This window comes from Meleagris gallopavo, chromosome 1 (genome assembly GCF_000146605.3).
Source record: "Meleagris gallopavo isolate NT-WF06-2002-E0010 breed Aviagen turkey brand Nicholas breeding stock chromosome 1, Turkey_5.1, whole genome shotgun sequence".
Taxonomy (NCBI): domain Eukaryota; kingdom Metazoa; phylum Chordata; class Aves; order Galliformes; family Phasianidae; genus Meleagris; species Meleagris gallopavo.
The window spans coordinates 108,601,549-108,617,619 of NC_015011.2; the positions used below are offsets into that span (position 1 = coordinate 108,601,549).

The following is a 16,071-nucleotide window of genomic DNA, read 5'->3' on the forward strand; positions in this document are numbered from 1 at the left end:
GTAAAGCTACACTCAACAGTATATACCTCAGGCTCATCTTTGTAGTAAATTAGCACAGCTATATGTATTCTCTCCTATGACAGTCTTACCTATTAGGTATTACTTCCTTATCAGCTGATGTGAGCACAGGCCAATTAGGTATCATTTTTTTTTCAGCTCTGACATGTCCTCAAACAGGACTGATTTTCAGAACAGTCCTAAGTTACTGCTTAGAGAACCCAGCGATTAATACTTTCCCTACCTGATACAAAAGCAGTTCACGTTCTGCTATATTAAAGACAGCATACATGGTACAAGCTGCAATTGTAAAAGACAGTGGGAATTAATGGTTGTGTCCATTGCCAAAGTTTTGCAGTACAAACCATGCAACACTAGGGAAAAAAAAATCACCTTCAAAAAATTGTCCCTTCTCAGTCACTCGTTTCCTCAACACACTTTTTTTTTTTTTTTTTCCTGTCAAAATGAGCTTTCTTGTTCTCTATAGAATACAACAATAGAAAGTTACAGGACTACTTAACCAGAGCCCTTATCAGGTTAGGAAAATAAACAGCAACCAACCCATCAAGTTACACTCTTTTGATAGTTCAACTTTATCAAGTAAATACCATTGTTTTGTTTGTTATGTATTTAAGGCATGCTTTACCAGCCCTACAAAAACAAGTCGAAGTATCATTTGAAAGTGACTTGAGCCAAAAGCTGAGAATTTGAAATGCGTAGTCTATGTCCTCATCAGTCATTTAAAGAGCATCCCATTTAAAGGAAAGGGATAATTTTTGTCAGATTCTTATTAAAAAAGGCTTTATTTTTGAACAAATTTTCTCCATTTGGTTTTACAGTCTCAACATACATCATATTCATGGACAAGCAGCATTTCCACAGAATAAGAGCCAAATACAAATAAGAGGAAGCCACTCGGGATTAACATTTTCAACCTAATTGACTCAGACTTCAGAAAATACTGTATGCTGTCACTTATTTGAGGTAAAGGAATTCCATAAGTTAAGATCCACTGTTAAGAGCCAACAACAATATATCTGTGAGAAACAGGAACCTACAGAGAGGGTGGGAAAAATTCAACTCTAAACACACTGTAAATAAGAATAGAATAGGTGGGTAGGATTCCCTACCTTTGCATTAGTAAATGAATCCAGTTTGGACTGCCACATTTAAGTAAATCTGTGTAGTTTACATTTCAGATGGGATTAATTTTATTGGTAGCATACATCCTTAAAGGTGAGCATCACTGATGCTATATCATGAGTTTGGTATACATGCTGAATGCCGTCACCAGTAAAACCCATTGCTTTCAGTGCCCTTTAAGACATCTTCCAGTTACAAGAGGGGGAGGTAAACTGTTTGCTATCTGTTCACACAAAAAACGTTACTTGCTGTTCAGCAATGCTTAGATAAACAGATGAAAGCCATTATAGAGACATTTATACTAGTTTAAAATGAATTTGTTTATACAGCAAACTAGCTTGTGCCAATAACCCATGTGAAAAAAGATCTTAAGCATTTTAAGTAGTAACCACTAGTAACCACATTATACTAGGTTCCGTATTAAAAACTAGTGGCTATTCTCACATTTTGAGCTTGAGATTTAAATTAGTTCACTAATAATCCTAAATCTCATCGAGGAAATGGAACTGGATTAATGTCCTTTAAACAAGAACTAAGTTATCAATGTTAAATTCCTAATACCTAGCAGACATAGCAAAGGTTTCAGTTCTATTCAGTATCTATTCTAGGCACCGATCAACTTCTTCCACCAAAAGAGAATTCATAATTCATGTATTTGCAACAAAATATAAATAGTGAAGCTGTCCTCATGTAGAGATACTTTTCTTTTTAAAAGTTATGGCAGAAAAAAAATCCACAAACTGGTTGGTCAAACCACTCATAACAAACATAATAAATTCAATTTAAATTGGTACAAGAATGTAGTTCTAAAAGACAACTTATATTCATTTAGAAATGCATACTTTCTAGTATATTTTTTTTTCCATCTTCAAGTTACAGCGAGCTAAGTGATTTTGTATTTATTTTTGAGACAGAGAAGCTGGTTTGTTAATCTGTCTATGCAACACTTCCATATTCTTTATTATCCTTCCTTTTATTTATTTTAAATAATTAAGGAGCAGATCTATCACTTACCAAATTACTGTACTCTAAGAATTAAAGAAGAGCTGGTAAATGCTCTGTCATGTCAGAAAGCTATATTGCATTAGGTAGTTTTACAGACATAAATATGACCACTGACCAAAACTTCATGCTACCGCACAAGCTGAATAAAAGCAGACATAAATGAATTGAAGTTGCAAGTACACTGTACAGTCTCTCAAGCGACATTTCAATTAAACTTTTAACTCCTTAAGGGATGCACAACCTAACATACATAGCTGCTGTGTGATTCAACTGAACCAAGACAGAAAAAGTCTTGTGAAGAAACTGCCATCTGTTTGTCAGCCTCCATCACACTTTACATCTCTTCAAAAGTAAGCAAAACTGGAAAGTAAGTAAAGCTGGAAAAAGTATATATTTTCCTTTGTATCCTATTAGTCCTCTGTCATCTCAAGCACTATGGGAACACTCTTCATTAAGCAACAGCTAGGAGAACACAGTGAAAAAATTCAGTCTTAAGAAACGTGAGCCTTCTATTTAGGACCTTTAGTCTCTGTCAGTAGATCCTGTGTTTCCCGCTGTATGGAGCATGAGTTTTTAAAAAAGAAACTCATTGCTACTGAGATAAAAATACTGTTCCCCACCCCTCCCACACATTTTAATAGGTAACTTCATTTCTAGCAAAGATGAGGAAATTAGTCAAGAATTAAAAAAAAAAAAAACCCTCAGCTATGAACTCTGGCACTGCCAGGAGTAGCAACACAACTACTCCAGAGTGCTTAGAAAAAAGGCTTTAGATTTTACACCAAGAAACTGGATTTATTGTAAATGCCACAGTCACATTGATAGACAGAGCACAGACTTCTGGTAACAAACAAACATACATTTTGTAACTAAGCGTTTCTACTTGGTAAATAAATGCACTTTGCACAGCCTTCCTTTTAAATGTGCCTAAACTAACCTAAATAAGCAGACAGCATAGCAGAAAAGGGAAACTTATTTGAGTAACTGTTTCTTAAGCAGTATATTATTTTTTACTATGTATATAATATTTCATATTATATACACACACATTTTCATCAACAGTTCAAATCATGTCCAAATAAAAAATAAAAATAAAAAACCCCCAAACTGGCCCTCCTCCAATACATTTACCACCTTTCCCTCAGGCATAGTATTAATCCAGGTATTTGTCAAGATAGAGGAATGACAGTTAAAAAGACTCCCCCCCACAAGAAACAAGTTACACAAAGAATACTGTATCACTACAAATTTTTATTCAGAAGCCCATCTTTAAAAAAAATCTCATTATGAACTTGTTTGGTCAAACTACAACACTTTCTAGCAGACATACAGTAAAAATGGCATGGCTCAGAATCGACCGGATCTTTCACGATCTCTTGACCGCCTCCTATCACGTTCACGTCCTCCTCCTCCACCACCACCACCTCCACGACCACGATCTCTGGATCTAGACCGACGTTCACGGGACCTCGACCTGGATCTATGCCTTCAAAGAAAGTTTGAACATTTTATTGTTTCAGCACTTTCAGTAGCATTCCGGGGAATATTTAAGGATGAAATTAACGGGACAGAAGAAAAACGGGGTGGAATATTCTAAATATTGGTAAACTGGCACTCAGGTTGTGCAATCATACACTTATGTATTGAACAAACGTAACACTGAGGAGTCAGCTATTGTAAAAAGACTCCGCTGTTCACTGCCAGTCATAAAACTTGAGGAGAGGCACGTAGAGGAAACAAATGCACTTTTATGCAGCTGTTAATTGAAACAAAAAGAAAAGGGGACAACTGCTTCTGTTGCTGATAATAGCACACAGAGGAAAAACCTTCAGCTAAACATTTACAAGTCCAAACCCATTAAATCAACAGCATTATCTAGCAGCTCAAAAATCTGAGTTTTATGCATTTTTGCTTTTTTTCCTGCCTTCCATTTCCTGAAGCCATCAACCTTTGCAAATAATCCTTCCCTGCCTCCACTGTTGATGACTTCAAGAAGAATGCTAAAAGCACCCAGAATGCTAACACAGCTACTATGGATTTACATCTTACATGGCACTTGGCAAGGAAACGGTGTTCTGAAGGGTTATAAGGATTTCAGACAATTCAGTAGTGGGAGGAAGAAAGTAAACACTACCATTTAAATAGATGTTGAAATTACAGCAGAATTCAAAAGACCATGGAAACAAATGCTGGTTTTACAAAATATTGTTCCATGCCGAGGTGCTCCGGGATGGAAGCAAACACGGGACAAATTTTACTCAAACATGGAGGCACACAGATCTTGCATACCACTTCAGAATTACTAAATTAGCTTATTTTTCACAGGTTCAGGTATACCCTTCTTTTTTCTACTTGAAATTTCAAAGTACGTCATTTTACATAGGACTATTTTCAGCTCATTCTAATCCATACAATCTACCTGCAAAACCCCATTGATGCAAGAACTGCATTTTTTAACATCCAGCCTTACTGCTAGCATGTGACAGCTTTAGCTTCACCAAGAATTTAAACAGGGCAAATAAAGACTAAAATACTCTGAGGACTCAACTATTTTATTTGCTTGACCCTAGACTGAAATTAGGCCATGGGTAAAACAATCATACTCCACAGCCAAACATGCAAGTCTGATCTTTATTGCAATAAAAGATGACATACTGGTGCCTAAGTCAGAAAGGTCCGGATTCAGACTCTTGGGTGTGACCAAAAGGCTAAGATGAGCATATTTAATCTTTTTTCACAAATTGTTTGAACACCCCAAGAAATTACACTGAAATTTGAGTACTGTAAGAAAGTATTTTGGCACAAACATGTTAATTCACATTTTGAAAGTTAAATTTATCCTCACAGATTTTAAGATGCTGCCAATTAGAGACACTTACAGGAAAAACATTTTCATACTCCCAGGCTCCTTCCGTGATTGAAAGAGGCATACAAAACTACTCCACATAGAAGCAGATCCAATAATTAAATATGCTTAACCTAAATAAGAAGTTCCTAAAACCAAAGAGATTCAATCCAGCACAAAGTGGACCATCCACAAAAACATGCTGCATTAACAGCAGTGGTGTAAACTGTTCCACAAGGTATCTTAATAATTATATACACTTGTATTAACCTCCTTAGGTTAACTGTTGCTAAGGAACAAATACTGGCTACAAAAGCTAGCCATTAACTGTTAAATTAAACTAAAGAGAAATTGTAAATACTCATCAGGTCATGAAAATACCCACAGATCTTCTTGATAGAATCATACTTCTGGTTGTTTTTACAAAAAAACAAAAAACAACACTCTTTTGTTCTAAGCTGTCCACTTTCTAGTTGTACTCTATGCCTTTCACAGGTGCACATCAGAAAAAGCAAGAAAAGACTGAAGTTTAAAAGGTTTGTCTCCTGAACATTACGCAATTGATGTGTAGTTTATCTGTTTTAATTGTGTTTAAAAGCAAACTCACTTTTTACGACGGCGCCCATACAACTCACGTCTTAACTCTCGAGAAATGGGCTTCAAATGCATGAAGTTGCAGAAACCTCCTCGTGTACACTCTCTGGAAAAAAATTTGAGAGTTACAATTCTCAGCTCTACAGTGGATCTGTTTGCCCTAAGCCCTTGATAGGCCTTTAGCCATTTACAAGTTAATCATCTCTAATACTAGAAAAAGTAAAGAACATTTACTGAGACTGACTTGCTCCTAGATCAAAATCCAAAAGATGGTAAAAGTCAAGAAGCAGACTACAGATACTCCAGATTACCATTGCCTGAAAGTGCTTTTTCATCTTACTCTGAATTACACATAAAACCCACACCCACACCCAAGCAACCATCTTGTCTGTGCAAACACTTCAAAAGACACTTCCATAGGCCAACAGGAAATTGCTTTTTACCCCATTTCGTATTGACGGCAACAGGCCTCTCTGAAATCGGTCACAGGTGAAAGCTCAGCATGAATAGGCTGTCCATTAAACCAGCGATTGTTCAGGTCAATCACAGCCTTTTCTGCATCTTCTTCACGGCGAAACTAAAAGCAAAAATAATTTTTCATGCTGTGGAGAAGCAACAGAAGTAGATCAACGATTCCTGACAAAACAGGTTTATGTTATCTGTGGTTTAGGACTACTAATGTAAGTACAAACTACTTCAGAGCTCCTAGGACAGATAGTCTCATCAGAATAAAAAAATAAACTAGCTTTTCACTGATGGGATTCAGGGTTAATCACAGCAGATACTATTTCACAGTTATATTCTATTTGGTCTTTTTAGTTTTGCAGCTTATATTGTAAGTTTTGGGAACACTGCCTTCTCACTACAACTTTAAACACAGTGTACATCATGTAATAGTAATGTTCCAAGCGTAATGGAACTTCTTCAAGCGTTTAAGAGAAATCAGCATGAGAACTGGAGCCCTTGTTCACTTACAGAAACTTAGATCCTGTTTTAAAAAGAAGATGAAAAGCATTCTCACTGTCCCAACATAAATTTTCAGAAGCAACTTTTCTTTCTGATTATTACGGTCTACACAGATACATACAATCATACACATATGGCCCCAAAATATTTCCCAGTTCAGGAAAATTACAGTAAAAATATTCACCTGCTCTTGTTCACCACTTTCCTGACACTGCATACAATGAAATTTCTGCAAGTGGATAACTGTATACAGGTGATTCAAAGCAAGTATCAATGGCTTTTAACAGCTAGACCTAAGCCCTTCGGTTTGGACCTTAAACCAACTAGTGCCATTGGTTACAAGATGTTTTGTTTAACTGGGAAGTTAGGAACTAAGTACATCTGTTGAACATGAACACCTGCTGCAAATAAACCTCTACTCTTAGTGAAGTTCTTAGAATGCAGCATGACAGGAAGAAAGATCCAGAATTCATACTGGTCAGTTAACAGACCTTCAGCAGAGACTGCATTTATTAACCAGGTAAAAAAAAAAAGGTTGCATGTGTCTTAATAAATTGACACAGATTTTGAGTATCAGAAATGCTTTTCACTGTTTCTTAAAATTGTTTTACATTCCATTGCTACTTTCACTCTTTTTAACTTATACTGGTAAACTGGAGAGCATTTAGGATCCTAAAGTGCTACTTTCACAGGAGCTACAGGAGTACAGCGCTTTTAAAATGACAAATCTGTCATACTACTTCTATTCATTTAAATTAACAATTCTCTTTTTATCCTACCTTTACGTATACATTTCCAACTAGATGATCTCCAAGGTTATCACAAACATTCATCTCCTCAACTTCACCGTATTTTTCTTCCATTTCTGTGAAGACCTCCTAAACACAAACCGGTTTAAAAAATAAAGAAAATTAAAATGTTGGGACACATTAAAGTGCGGAACGGACGCACTTAACTATTAGTAACAACTAAAAGAAGACCATTCTTTGAAAAGTCTTTACATTTCCCATCTTAAAATTGGTACTTGCTTGGCCTGTACTGCGTCCACCTCTAAGCACAGTGCTAACAGGATAAAATAAAAAGCTATGGAAAACATTAAGCATACAGTATTTAGTCAACATATAAGAAGCACTGAAAATACCACACATAAGCCTTGCTGCTACAGTATTCCTTAGATGTATGTCCATACAAATGATTACGGTGCTGTTTTTTTTTTTTTAATTTACAGAAGAGATCACAGAATCCAAATGCTACTCAGCATGAGTTGACGATTTTTAAACAAAGCCCGCTATATACAGTAAAGCTAAACTAACTGAAGTTACGCCAGCAATATTTAGCACTGAAAGTCTAAAGTTTAAACAAACTCCTGAGGAAACAAATGGTCTTCTCTGAATCCTTTTACTTGTGATATTCACTAAAACCCACTTAAGTCATTTGCTTCTGTAAGTTTGAGAACACTTCAATGCATTCTGAACATTCGCTTTTTCTGCATACCTCAAAGAATTCATCATAATGCTCCTGCATCTCAACATCGCTCACAGCACCTGTAAAAATCAAGAGTCATACCGATTAGAGCCTGTCACTAAAGAAAAAAATGCTTATACTACAAAAAATAACCTAGAGGTGCCACCTGGAGCATAAAGGACACCATATATCATGTAGCTAACTAATAGGAGTATTAAAGAAAATCGGTATGTGCGAACAATTTAAAGTCCAAAATAATACGTCAAAGCATTCTATTGACATGATCAAATCAGAACCAATTTTAAATCAGAACCAAACTTGTATGCCACAAATCTAAAGGGAGGAAAGGGAATGGAATTGCTCCCAAGTATGATTTAAGTTTGATGCACAATTCCACCCTTTATCTACCAACAATGTTACCTAAACAGAAGGCAAGTGCTTTGTCATACGTGCATATTTCTAAGTACGATTACAGTTTATCATTTCTCTCCCTAGTGTAGAATTTCCTTTTAACAAATCCACCTCTCCATCTCCAGCACATATATACTAGAATGCGAGAGTTCACAAAGTAACGCAGCTCGGAATTTTATTTAATTTTTTAACAATTTCCTCTGAGGAGTTATTGAAATGGTGCTTCTGAATTGCTCTCAAAGAAGGGTACTACAGTGCCTTGCAACAGAAAGCACTGGTTGGTTTTTTTTTGTTTTTTTTTTTAAGTATCACTTGGTTTTTCTATAGCCCTGCAAAAATATTTTAGTGCAAGATAAGCCAGCCACATAGGTTAAACTGTTTTACATGCTCCAAGCTGCACTTCACAAATGAACGCTGCTTGCCTGCTGCCATTAAAAAAGCAACATAAGTTTGGCTGATTTACAGAGCATTAAGAATATAAAAATAAGTTTAATTTATTTCCACTACTCTATGGTATTTAAAGGTATATTAAGCTGTATACATTAAAGCCTAATGGATTAGCTCTTCAGCAGTTAAGTGGTTTATTACGATCAAGTGGAGCAGTTTTAAAATGAACCCTGCATTTCAGGCTAGAAAAATATTTTAGCCTTTAAATTACAAACACTGCTGTTTTAGTTCACAGAATGTGAAAGAAACAGAGCCAACAAGGCTAAGTTTATTCAACTTGGGCTGCTATGAAAAAACAGATGCCTTGGGCTCGGCCATTTTTGGCTAACAGTACCATCTGGAAGAATACAGCATCTTTCTTTAAAGTCTCTAATAGTAACCAGCCATATTCTCTGGAACTGCAATTATTTTCTCCCAGCCAGCTGCCTCCTGAAGAAGGCTAAGGGAGGCTTGTCATGCAGTTTAGGTTCATATTTCTCGATTTGAAAAATGTTTGCTTTCAGAGCTTTCATCTTCCCCACCACTTTCCCACAGTTACACAGCAAACGAAGCAAATACCAAACGTTCAACCGGTTCTTCTAGACAGAATACTTCACTATATTCCCAAGGTGGTGCAATCACCACTCGTAATAGCTTATTAATACCTAAGGATTTATTTATTTTTAAGATATCAGATGGGGGCTCCCTGAGCCACACAGGGAATAATTAATTTTAACCAAATGGACGAGTGCTAGAAACTTTAAGGAGATTCCACTGTCAAATTAAGAGATCATAAGCAACAGTTAGTTAATGACTACGTGAAGGTCCTTCTAAGTGGGAAGCATACATACGCACAGGCTTTACAAACATTCATGTTCCAGGGCCACCGGTATCTGAACCTTGAGAAGCCCAATTACTAATTAAAATACTCAGGAAAACTATTATCGTTCAAAACTAAGGTTAATCCTCTACGACGGCAATAGAAGGAAGACAGTTAAGCAACAACAAACAACACATTTGACAGCTATCCGAGTTACCCATTTAAAATACATGCAGTACTTAAGTAGGGACAAAAATATGGAAAAAACAGGGAGCTGGGAGTTTCAGCAAACGTACTGATAACAGAGCTCCAGCTCTACCGCACAAGGTACAGTCAGGCTCTGTGAAATGACTACCCATCGTCAAGGCAAACTGAAGTTGGATACCACTTTTTAGAAGACTAGAGAGTCTGTTCAAGTCAAGACTCTTGCAGCTGTACAATCTAAACAGCTCCACAGACCAAACTGCTGTAACCGTGCAAATTAGTTACCAGCGCATTGAGAATTTAGGGACAGTGGAAAAACCCAACTGAATGTTCTTGTTTGATCAAAACAGCATTAACTACAAAGCATCTGCAGCAAGGCCTACAAACCAATAGAAGTGTTTAGCATCTAGACAAACTTACACAGCTCATTATGCATCTAGCTTGATCGCATCACATAAAACAAGCTCGAGTTGCTTAAGTGGGCTGTTATTACTTCTAGAGCAGAAGACACAGTGTTGACTTTTAAGGTAGCGGCTGATTTCACAAATGCTGGTAACTAATCTGAACTAGTCTGTAATCCAACAGCCCAAAAAAGGAATAGCCAAACAAAGTTTTATTACCACACAGTCATATTCACTTCAACAAGAAATATTAGTTAGAAAATAATATCGATCCTTTTTGATTCTAGTTTTTAAATTTAATTTTATTCTAATATCATGTTTCAGTCACAATGACACGTCAGTAATTGCAGATAAACAATCTTGGTCATTTAATTTCTACCGGTCTTAGAGTAGATGTTTTCCTCTTTTGTCCATTCCTACCTCATGAGGAGTCATCAAGTTAGTTTGTGACCATGCACAAATGGCTGCCCCTCCTCAAAACTACTTTTAAAGATATATTTTCCTACGCGAATATGCAACTTGGTTTTGGAATCTGAATTTTCAAAGCATGGAAGGAATTTTAACCATGCACCTATCCAAAAGGACAGCTGCCAAAAGGGAAGCTATTATCAGTGCATTCTTCCAAAGCAGACTCCAAATGGAAGCCACATCATTAACCTAGAATAAATTTCTGCATAAAGTCTGAAGAGTTTCAAATTCAACCTCCCTTAACATTGACAGAGCAGGAAATTTATTTTGGATGAAGTCAACATGTCATTATCCTGCTCTTTTAGGTGGCGGAATCTTATGGATACCATAAAATATACAGAAAAGCACTGCTTGGATGCAAGCAACTGGCAAGGAGAAAGGAGGGGCGGATGAAGGCAGTGCATCAAGACTGCTTTATAGGGGAAGTACAATTCCAACTTAATTAATAGATGGTATTCAGATTCCCCTCATAGTTTTCTGAGTAGGGAAGAAGGTGAGCGGGACAAAAAGTTTTGGGGATTTTTGGGGGCACATTTCATTAAACGTGGTCAGTTTGATCTGTTAAACTAATATGGTAGACCAGCTTAAGTCGACACTGAGCTCTGACAATCAAGCCCAGGGAACCAGTGAAGGAACTTGTATGAACTTACAGCGCAAACCGTCAGCAGACTGGGAAGAGTTTTGAGGGTTACGGTAAATGTTCAAGAGGGCAATGGTCTGAAATACAAAACGCAACAACTTTATATTATAGAAAATAATTTTAACAAGAAACTGGTTTCCTTTAGGGTCGCTCTAGCCGAGTCTGTGCTGAAAGAGAGGTGGTTATTTTCTCCCAAGAAGGAGAACTTTCACTTAGCTGGTGACCTTTCTGAATGATCCTAACACTGTAAAATAAGAGATCTCATGATACTCCACTATTGTATTTTACTTTTATTTTATTAACCGATATTAACCTGTGGAGGAGTTCTGCATGACTTCATGCAGACATGTAATAAATGGCATCCAAAAGCAGTATTCAAAACTATAGCCATAATCACACTCGCTTGAATTCGGTCTTCTTGAATAGATTCTTAGTAACAAAGCCCCAAGAACAGAGATAATACAATACTGGAGCATGACATGAGATCTCCATCTTCCTATAAAAGTTAAGATGAAAGAAAAACCACAGTCTGGGAAACTTACCGTACATCACAAATAGACCTATTTTTTTGTTGTTGTTGTTGGATCAAGAATTTGATAAATGCCTGCAGTTTAACTCTTTAAAAAGAATGCAGCGTTACTAAACAATCAAATTTGCATCAAGTCCAATTCATGAAATCACGTTCTGCATTCTGAATTGCACACATTTGACAAGTTCTTGATATATGCGCAAGAAGAGTTCCGTCACTTGTCCTGTTTGCAACAGCTTTATGTCAGCAGCTCAGAAGCCAACATGATTTTCTCATAATTAGGAGTGGGCTCTTTAACACCATTCTTTAAAAAAATTTCTCCAACTGTGGGACTTACAGTGTGAGCCGTCAGCCGTCTGTGCACTGTTTTGGGGGTTACGATAGATGTTTTGAATCAAGATGGTCTGCGGGGAAAAAAAATAAAAAGGGGAATTCTACTGGCTGCTGTGCATATAATAGACAATTGCAAAGAGACAACTTGTTTGCAAACATCTAAAAGTAATAGCTTGTTCTTAAGACTTCCTTTTTGTATTTGCAGAAAATCTTCCAATTGCATCCAGACCATCATATTATGAAAACAGTTGTAATTAACCACCAAGAAAGAGCTGCGTTTGTCTCAACAGCTATCCTCAAAATGGGAGTTGTGAGGCACAGTAACCTGAAACACCAAACTACGTGATAGGACGGATACACCTAGCTTCATCTTATTTTGAAGATCAGATTCATTACTGTGAGTCTAGGAAAAAAAGTAAGCGTTATGTGCACAGCATACAATACATAATGCCACAGAGCCTAGAACGTTACACCACACCATAAGGTTTTTAGGCATGAGCTGCATCTCGTTTTGTGTATCGGGAATTTCTTGGTGGAATTTCTGTTTAAATAATATAATAGCATCATAGGTTCGCATGTTTCCGATCCTTCAAATAAGGACAATATCCTTTTAGCCCTTCTGCTTTTTACTTGAAGAATTAGCCCAGGCAGACTTGAAACCTTACATTTGTACCGTTCTTCTTAAAATCAAGTTGTCTGAAAAAACAAACCATGTTTAAGTTAGTAAACTAATATTACAAAAAAAAAAAATAAATAATCCAAATGTCCATATCACTGTAAGCAGCTCAAAAACTGAAATGTGATTACTTACTTAAAATACAAGCTCAACGTTAGTACGAATCGCAGTCCCCAAATTACCTTAGCTTATACATTACTATCATTAGTTACATCATAAAAAAAAAGTCACAGGACCAGCAATGTCATACTTACATATGCTGACCACTTAACATTACAGAATCTGTAGTATCACATTTAAATCACACACTTGTTTTATAATAGGTACGGTCATATCAACCAAAGCTTTGTGCTTAAGTGGCCCAAGTTTAAAATAACTGTTTTACTCTACAATTGGAGAGAGGCAGAAACATAGTTACAGTGTTTCTGCTAATTGGTGTTAATTCGATTGCTCTGGATTGCAGAACCTTTCCTAACACAGCCCTTCAATAAGGGCCGCACCAGGGGAAGACAAAAACACTGAGGCAGCAGCTTCCCATTAATAGCATATTTCTTCCTCTATTTTCTATCACAGCTGATTACCAATCTGCATACAAATAAAGATTTCTGTAAGGAATCCCAGACGCTGCAGATGTTCCAATACAGCATGTCAGCCAAGAGCAGCACTCCCAGATGTTGCCAGATGATTCCAACATGCCCTGCTGACCCACTTCAGCCAGCAGTACAAACTGCAGCTTCTGCAGCAAAACTGAAGGCTCTCTTATATAAATGCTCTCTTAAAAATACACATATGGTTTTAACTTATAACAACCACTGTGGAAGTTGTCTAGTTTCAAATTATCTTGTAGCAGCCAAGAACCTAAACTCAAGCCTCTACATTACCTATCAATTTCAGTATGCTGTCCATGTAGATCAGTAACACATTCAGAGAAATGGACAATACTTTTTGATAAGCAGTATCTACACTACGAATTATTAAGTTGCCTTAGATGGAAAAACTCCCTCTGTTGATGAAGTACTAGCAGTGGTGCTCATAGATCACAACCCTGACAGTTTCTACCCGTCAAACCACTCCTGCATACCACTCCCACAGCCCACTCGTATTTAATAGGTTTAATTTTAGGAGCACCACCTCTAACCTCCAGCCTGGTGGCTGTTACCTGCCTTCTGAACTCCCCCTTAACCAACACCAGCCCAGAGGACTCCACCGCTATGTAAATTTCACCTCTGTAGATAAAACTGCTCCTAAAACAGCAGTTTCCATGAGCACATCATACAGAGTTCTCCCAAAGAAATCTATTTACCTGCATACCTTGACAATCAGCGGTGATAGAAAAAAGAAAAGCATATAGTTCTTCAAGTAAAAGTAGTTTTCTGAAAACCGTAGAGCTCATAATAACAAAAACAACCCTATCACCCTCTGCACCAGTTCTTTGAGCAGATGTGCAGTCACTCATCTTGTCCCTAACGTTTAGACAACGAAAATCTAAGTAATCTGTCAAGTTAACTGACGTATATGCCCTCGGCAACCAGGCAAGTTGCTTTCAAGAAATAATTTGTTCATATTCAAAAGAAGTGAGTAAGTTACACTTGAAACTTAAGAGCCTGGGTCAGAGAGCAAAGACAATGACAGGAAAGTCGCTTATTTGCTTTTTTTTTTTTTTTTTACTGTTTTTTTTTTCCCTTTCTCTTATATGCAAAGACTTAAGTTCACACCTTTTGGCTAGGTGGAACAAGCTTCTATTAGCTGTGATAATAAAAAAAATCTGGGAAGGTTTAAGTGCCTAACGTCACTGAGAAGGCACACTCACCTGAAAGTTAGCACTGGTTGGTCTCTACTACAGGCAAGCTTACAACAGCATCGCTTCCTGCAGCCATTAAGGGTGACAGGAGATGATTAGAAATGCTGGGAGAAGTAAATGGAATACCCCCAAAAAAGCAAAATCCCATATAAACTGGGGCCAAAAGTGAACTACTTAATCTGGAGCTCTGTAATTATTCACTTTTATCTCAGGATCTATGTTTTAAAGAATATACTTCTACGAATTCAAAAGAAAGAAAAAGCAAAAGGAAAACAAACCTGGCTAAATGTTGGTTTGTTGTGCAACCGAGAACATCTGTCTCCATGACGGCAAGCTCCGATTTTGAAATAAAACGAACAGTTGACTCTGCAAGTATAAAACCCAAAGTAGTTACATACTGGAATAGAAAGAAGTTATTATACAGTTCCTATAAAATGTGCCCCAAATGCCTTTATTTTGATGTGGAAAAGTAACAGAGCGATTGCTGCTGTTCTACCCTTCCAACCCCTCCCTTCATTTGCCTTTCTGTCAGTTTTGTGGTGTGGTGGGATAGGAAGTAAGGTAAAGAGCTGTCTGGAAAGTTACACTATGGAGTTATGTCCTCCATGCAACCCCGTCCTCTAGGCAATATAATGTGCTTTAAAACCCATACAGCTGCACCTATGCAATGTTTTAAAAACCCACCTGTTTAAGGTTACACTCCAATGGGAGCTAAAGGCACTACCAAGATACTATCTGAAATAATTCAGTTAAGGGAAAGAAGTGCTGCACAAAGGAAGGATTTGTCTTGCTCGTGCATATTTCCTTGCCAAGCCATCTTTGTGATCTAGTTCTTTGCAAAGCAAGCTTTATTTGTGTTTGCTGCTCATTATATCTTCTCTTGCTCCAACTGTCACCCAACAACAGCCGGTTTGCGTATGCCAGTAGAACTCTCGTGGATGCAGAATGGTGGAAGAGGCATAAAGACCTCAGTTAACTCAACCGGGAAAACTGCAAGCAAAGTTATGAAGGCATAAAAGCTATTATGGGCTATATGTGCATAAAGGGAAATAGAAATTCTCCTGGAAGAAAAAAAATCATTATTTTCATGTTCATAACTCTACAGCGTGCAGTAATCCTTCAAACTTTTAACACTTCAGACAAACAGTGCAAGCACAGGGACTGGACTCCCGCTGCACGACGTGCACTTACGCTGCGAGATCGCAGTGCTTACGCCAGGAGATACAGTAGGGTTAACACACAGCTTCCGGAGAAGCACAGCCGCCCCGTGCGGCGGGGGCTGACCGTTGAACAAAAGGAGAAAGCGAGGCCCGGCCTACGGCGCAGCCGCCGCAGGGAAGAGGAGGAG

The 16,071-nt window shown here is 37.5% G+C and overlaps 1 protein-coding gene across 2 annotated transcripts; it reads right to left on the minus strand.

Moving 5' to 3' along the window:
- Nucleotides 1-781: 781 nt before the first annotated feature.
- Nucleotides 782-15,099, minus strand: U2AF1 (U2 small nuclear RNA auxiliary factor 1). Of its 2 annotated transcripts, XM_010724274.3 has the most exons (8): nucleotides 15,002-15,099; nucleotides 14,733-14,789; nucleotides 11,395-11,461; nucleotides 8,045-8,094; nucleotides 7,330-7,428; nucleotides 6,028-6,161; nucleotides 5,598-5,690; nucleotides 782-3,631 (listed from the first exon to the last, which is right to left on the minus strand). In XM_010724274.3, exons 4-8 carry the CDS (start codon nucleotides 8,072-8,074, stop codon nucleotides 3,493-3,495), a joined length of 495 nt encoding a protein of 164 aa, XP_010722576.1. In that variant the 5' UTR covers nucleotides 8,075-8,094; nucleotides 11,395-11,461; nucleotides 14,733-14,789; nucleotides 15,002-15,099; the 3' UTR covers nucleotides 782-3,492. The 2 variants fall into 2 exon arrangements, with proteins under 2 accessions (XP_010722576.1, XP_010722571.1); XM_010724269.2 differs by lacking the exons at nucleotides 14,733-14,789; nucleotides 15,002-15,099 and adding an exon at nucleotides 12,251-12,323.
- Between the last annotated feature and the right edge of the window lie 972 nt (nucleotides 15,100-16,071).

Coding starts and splice junctions, on each gene's coding strand:
- U2AF1 (XM_010724274.3), bottom strand. CDS start 8,074: ATGCAGGAGCATTATGATGAATTCTTTGAG. Junction 7,429..8,044: donor ATTATGATGAATTCTTTGAG/GTATGCAGAAAA, acceptor GTTTGTGTTTAG/GAGGTCTTCACAGAAATGGA. Junction 5,691..6,027: donor TGCCGTCAATACGAAATGGG/GTAAAAAGCAAT, acceptor ATTTTTTTCCAG/AGAGTGTACACGAGGAGGTT.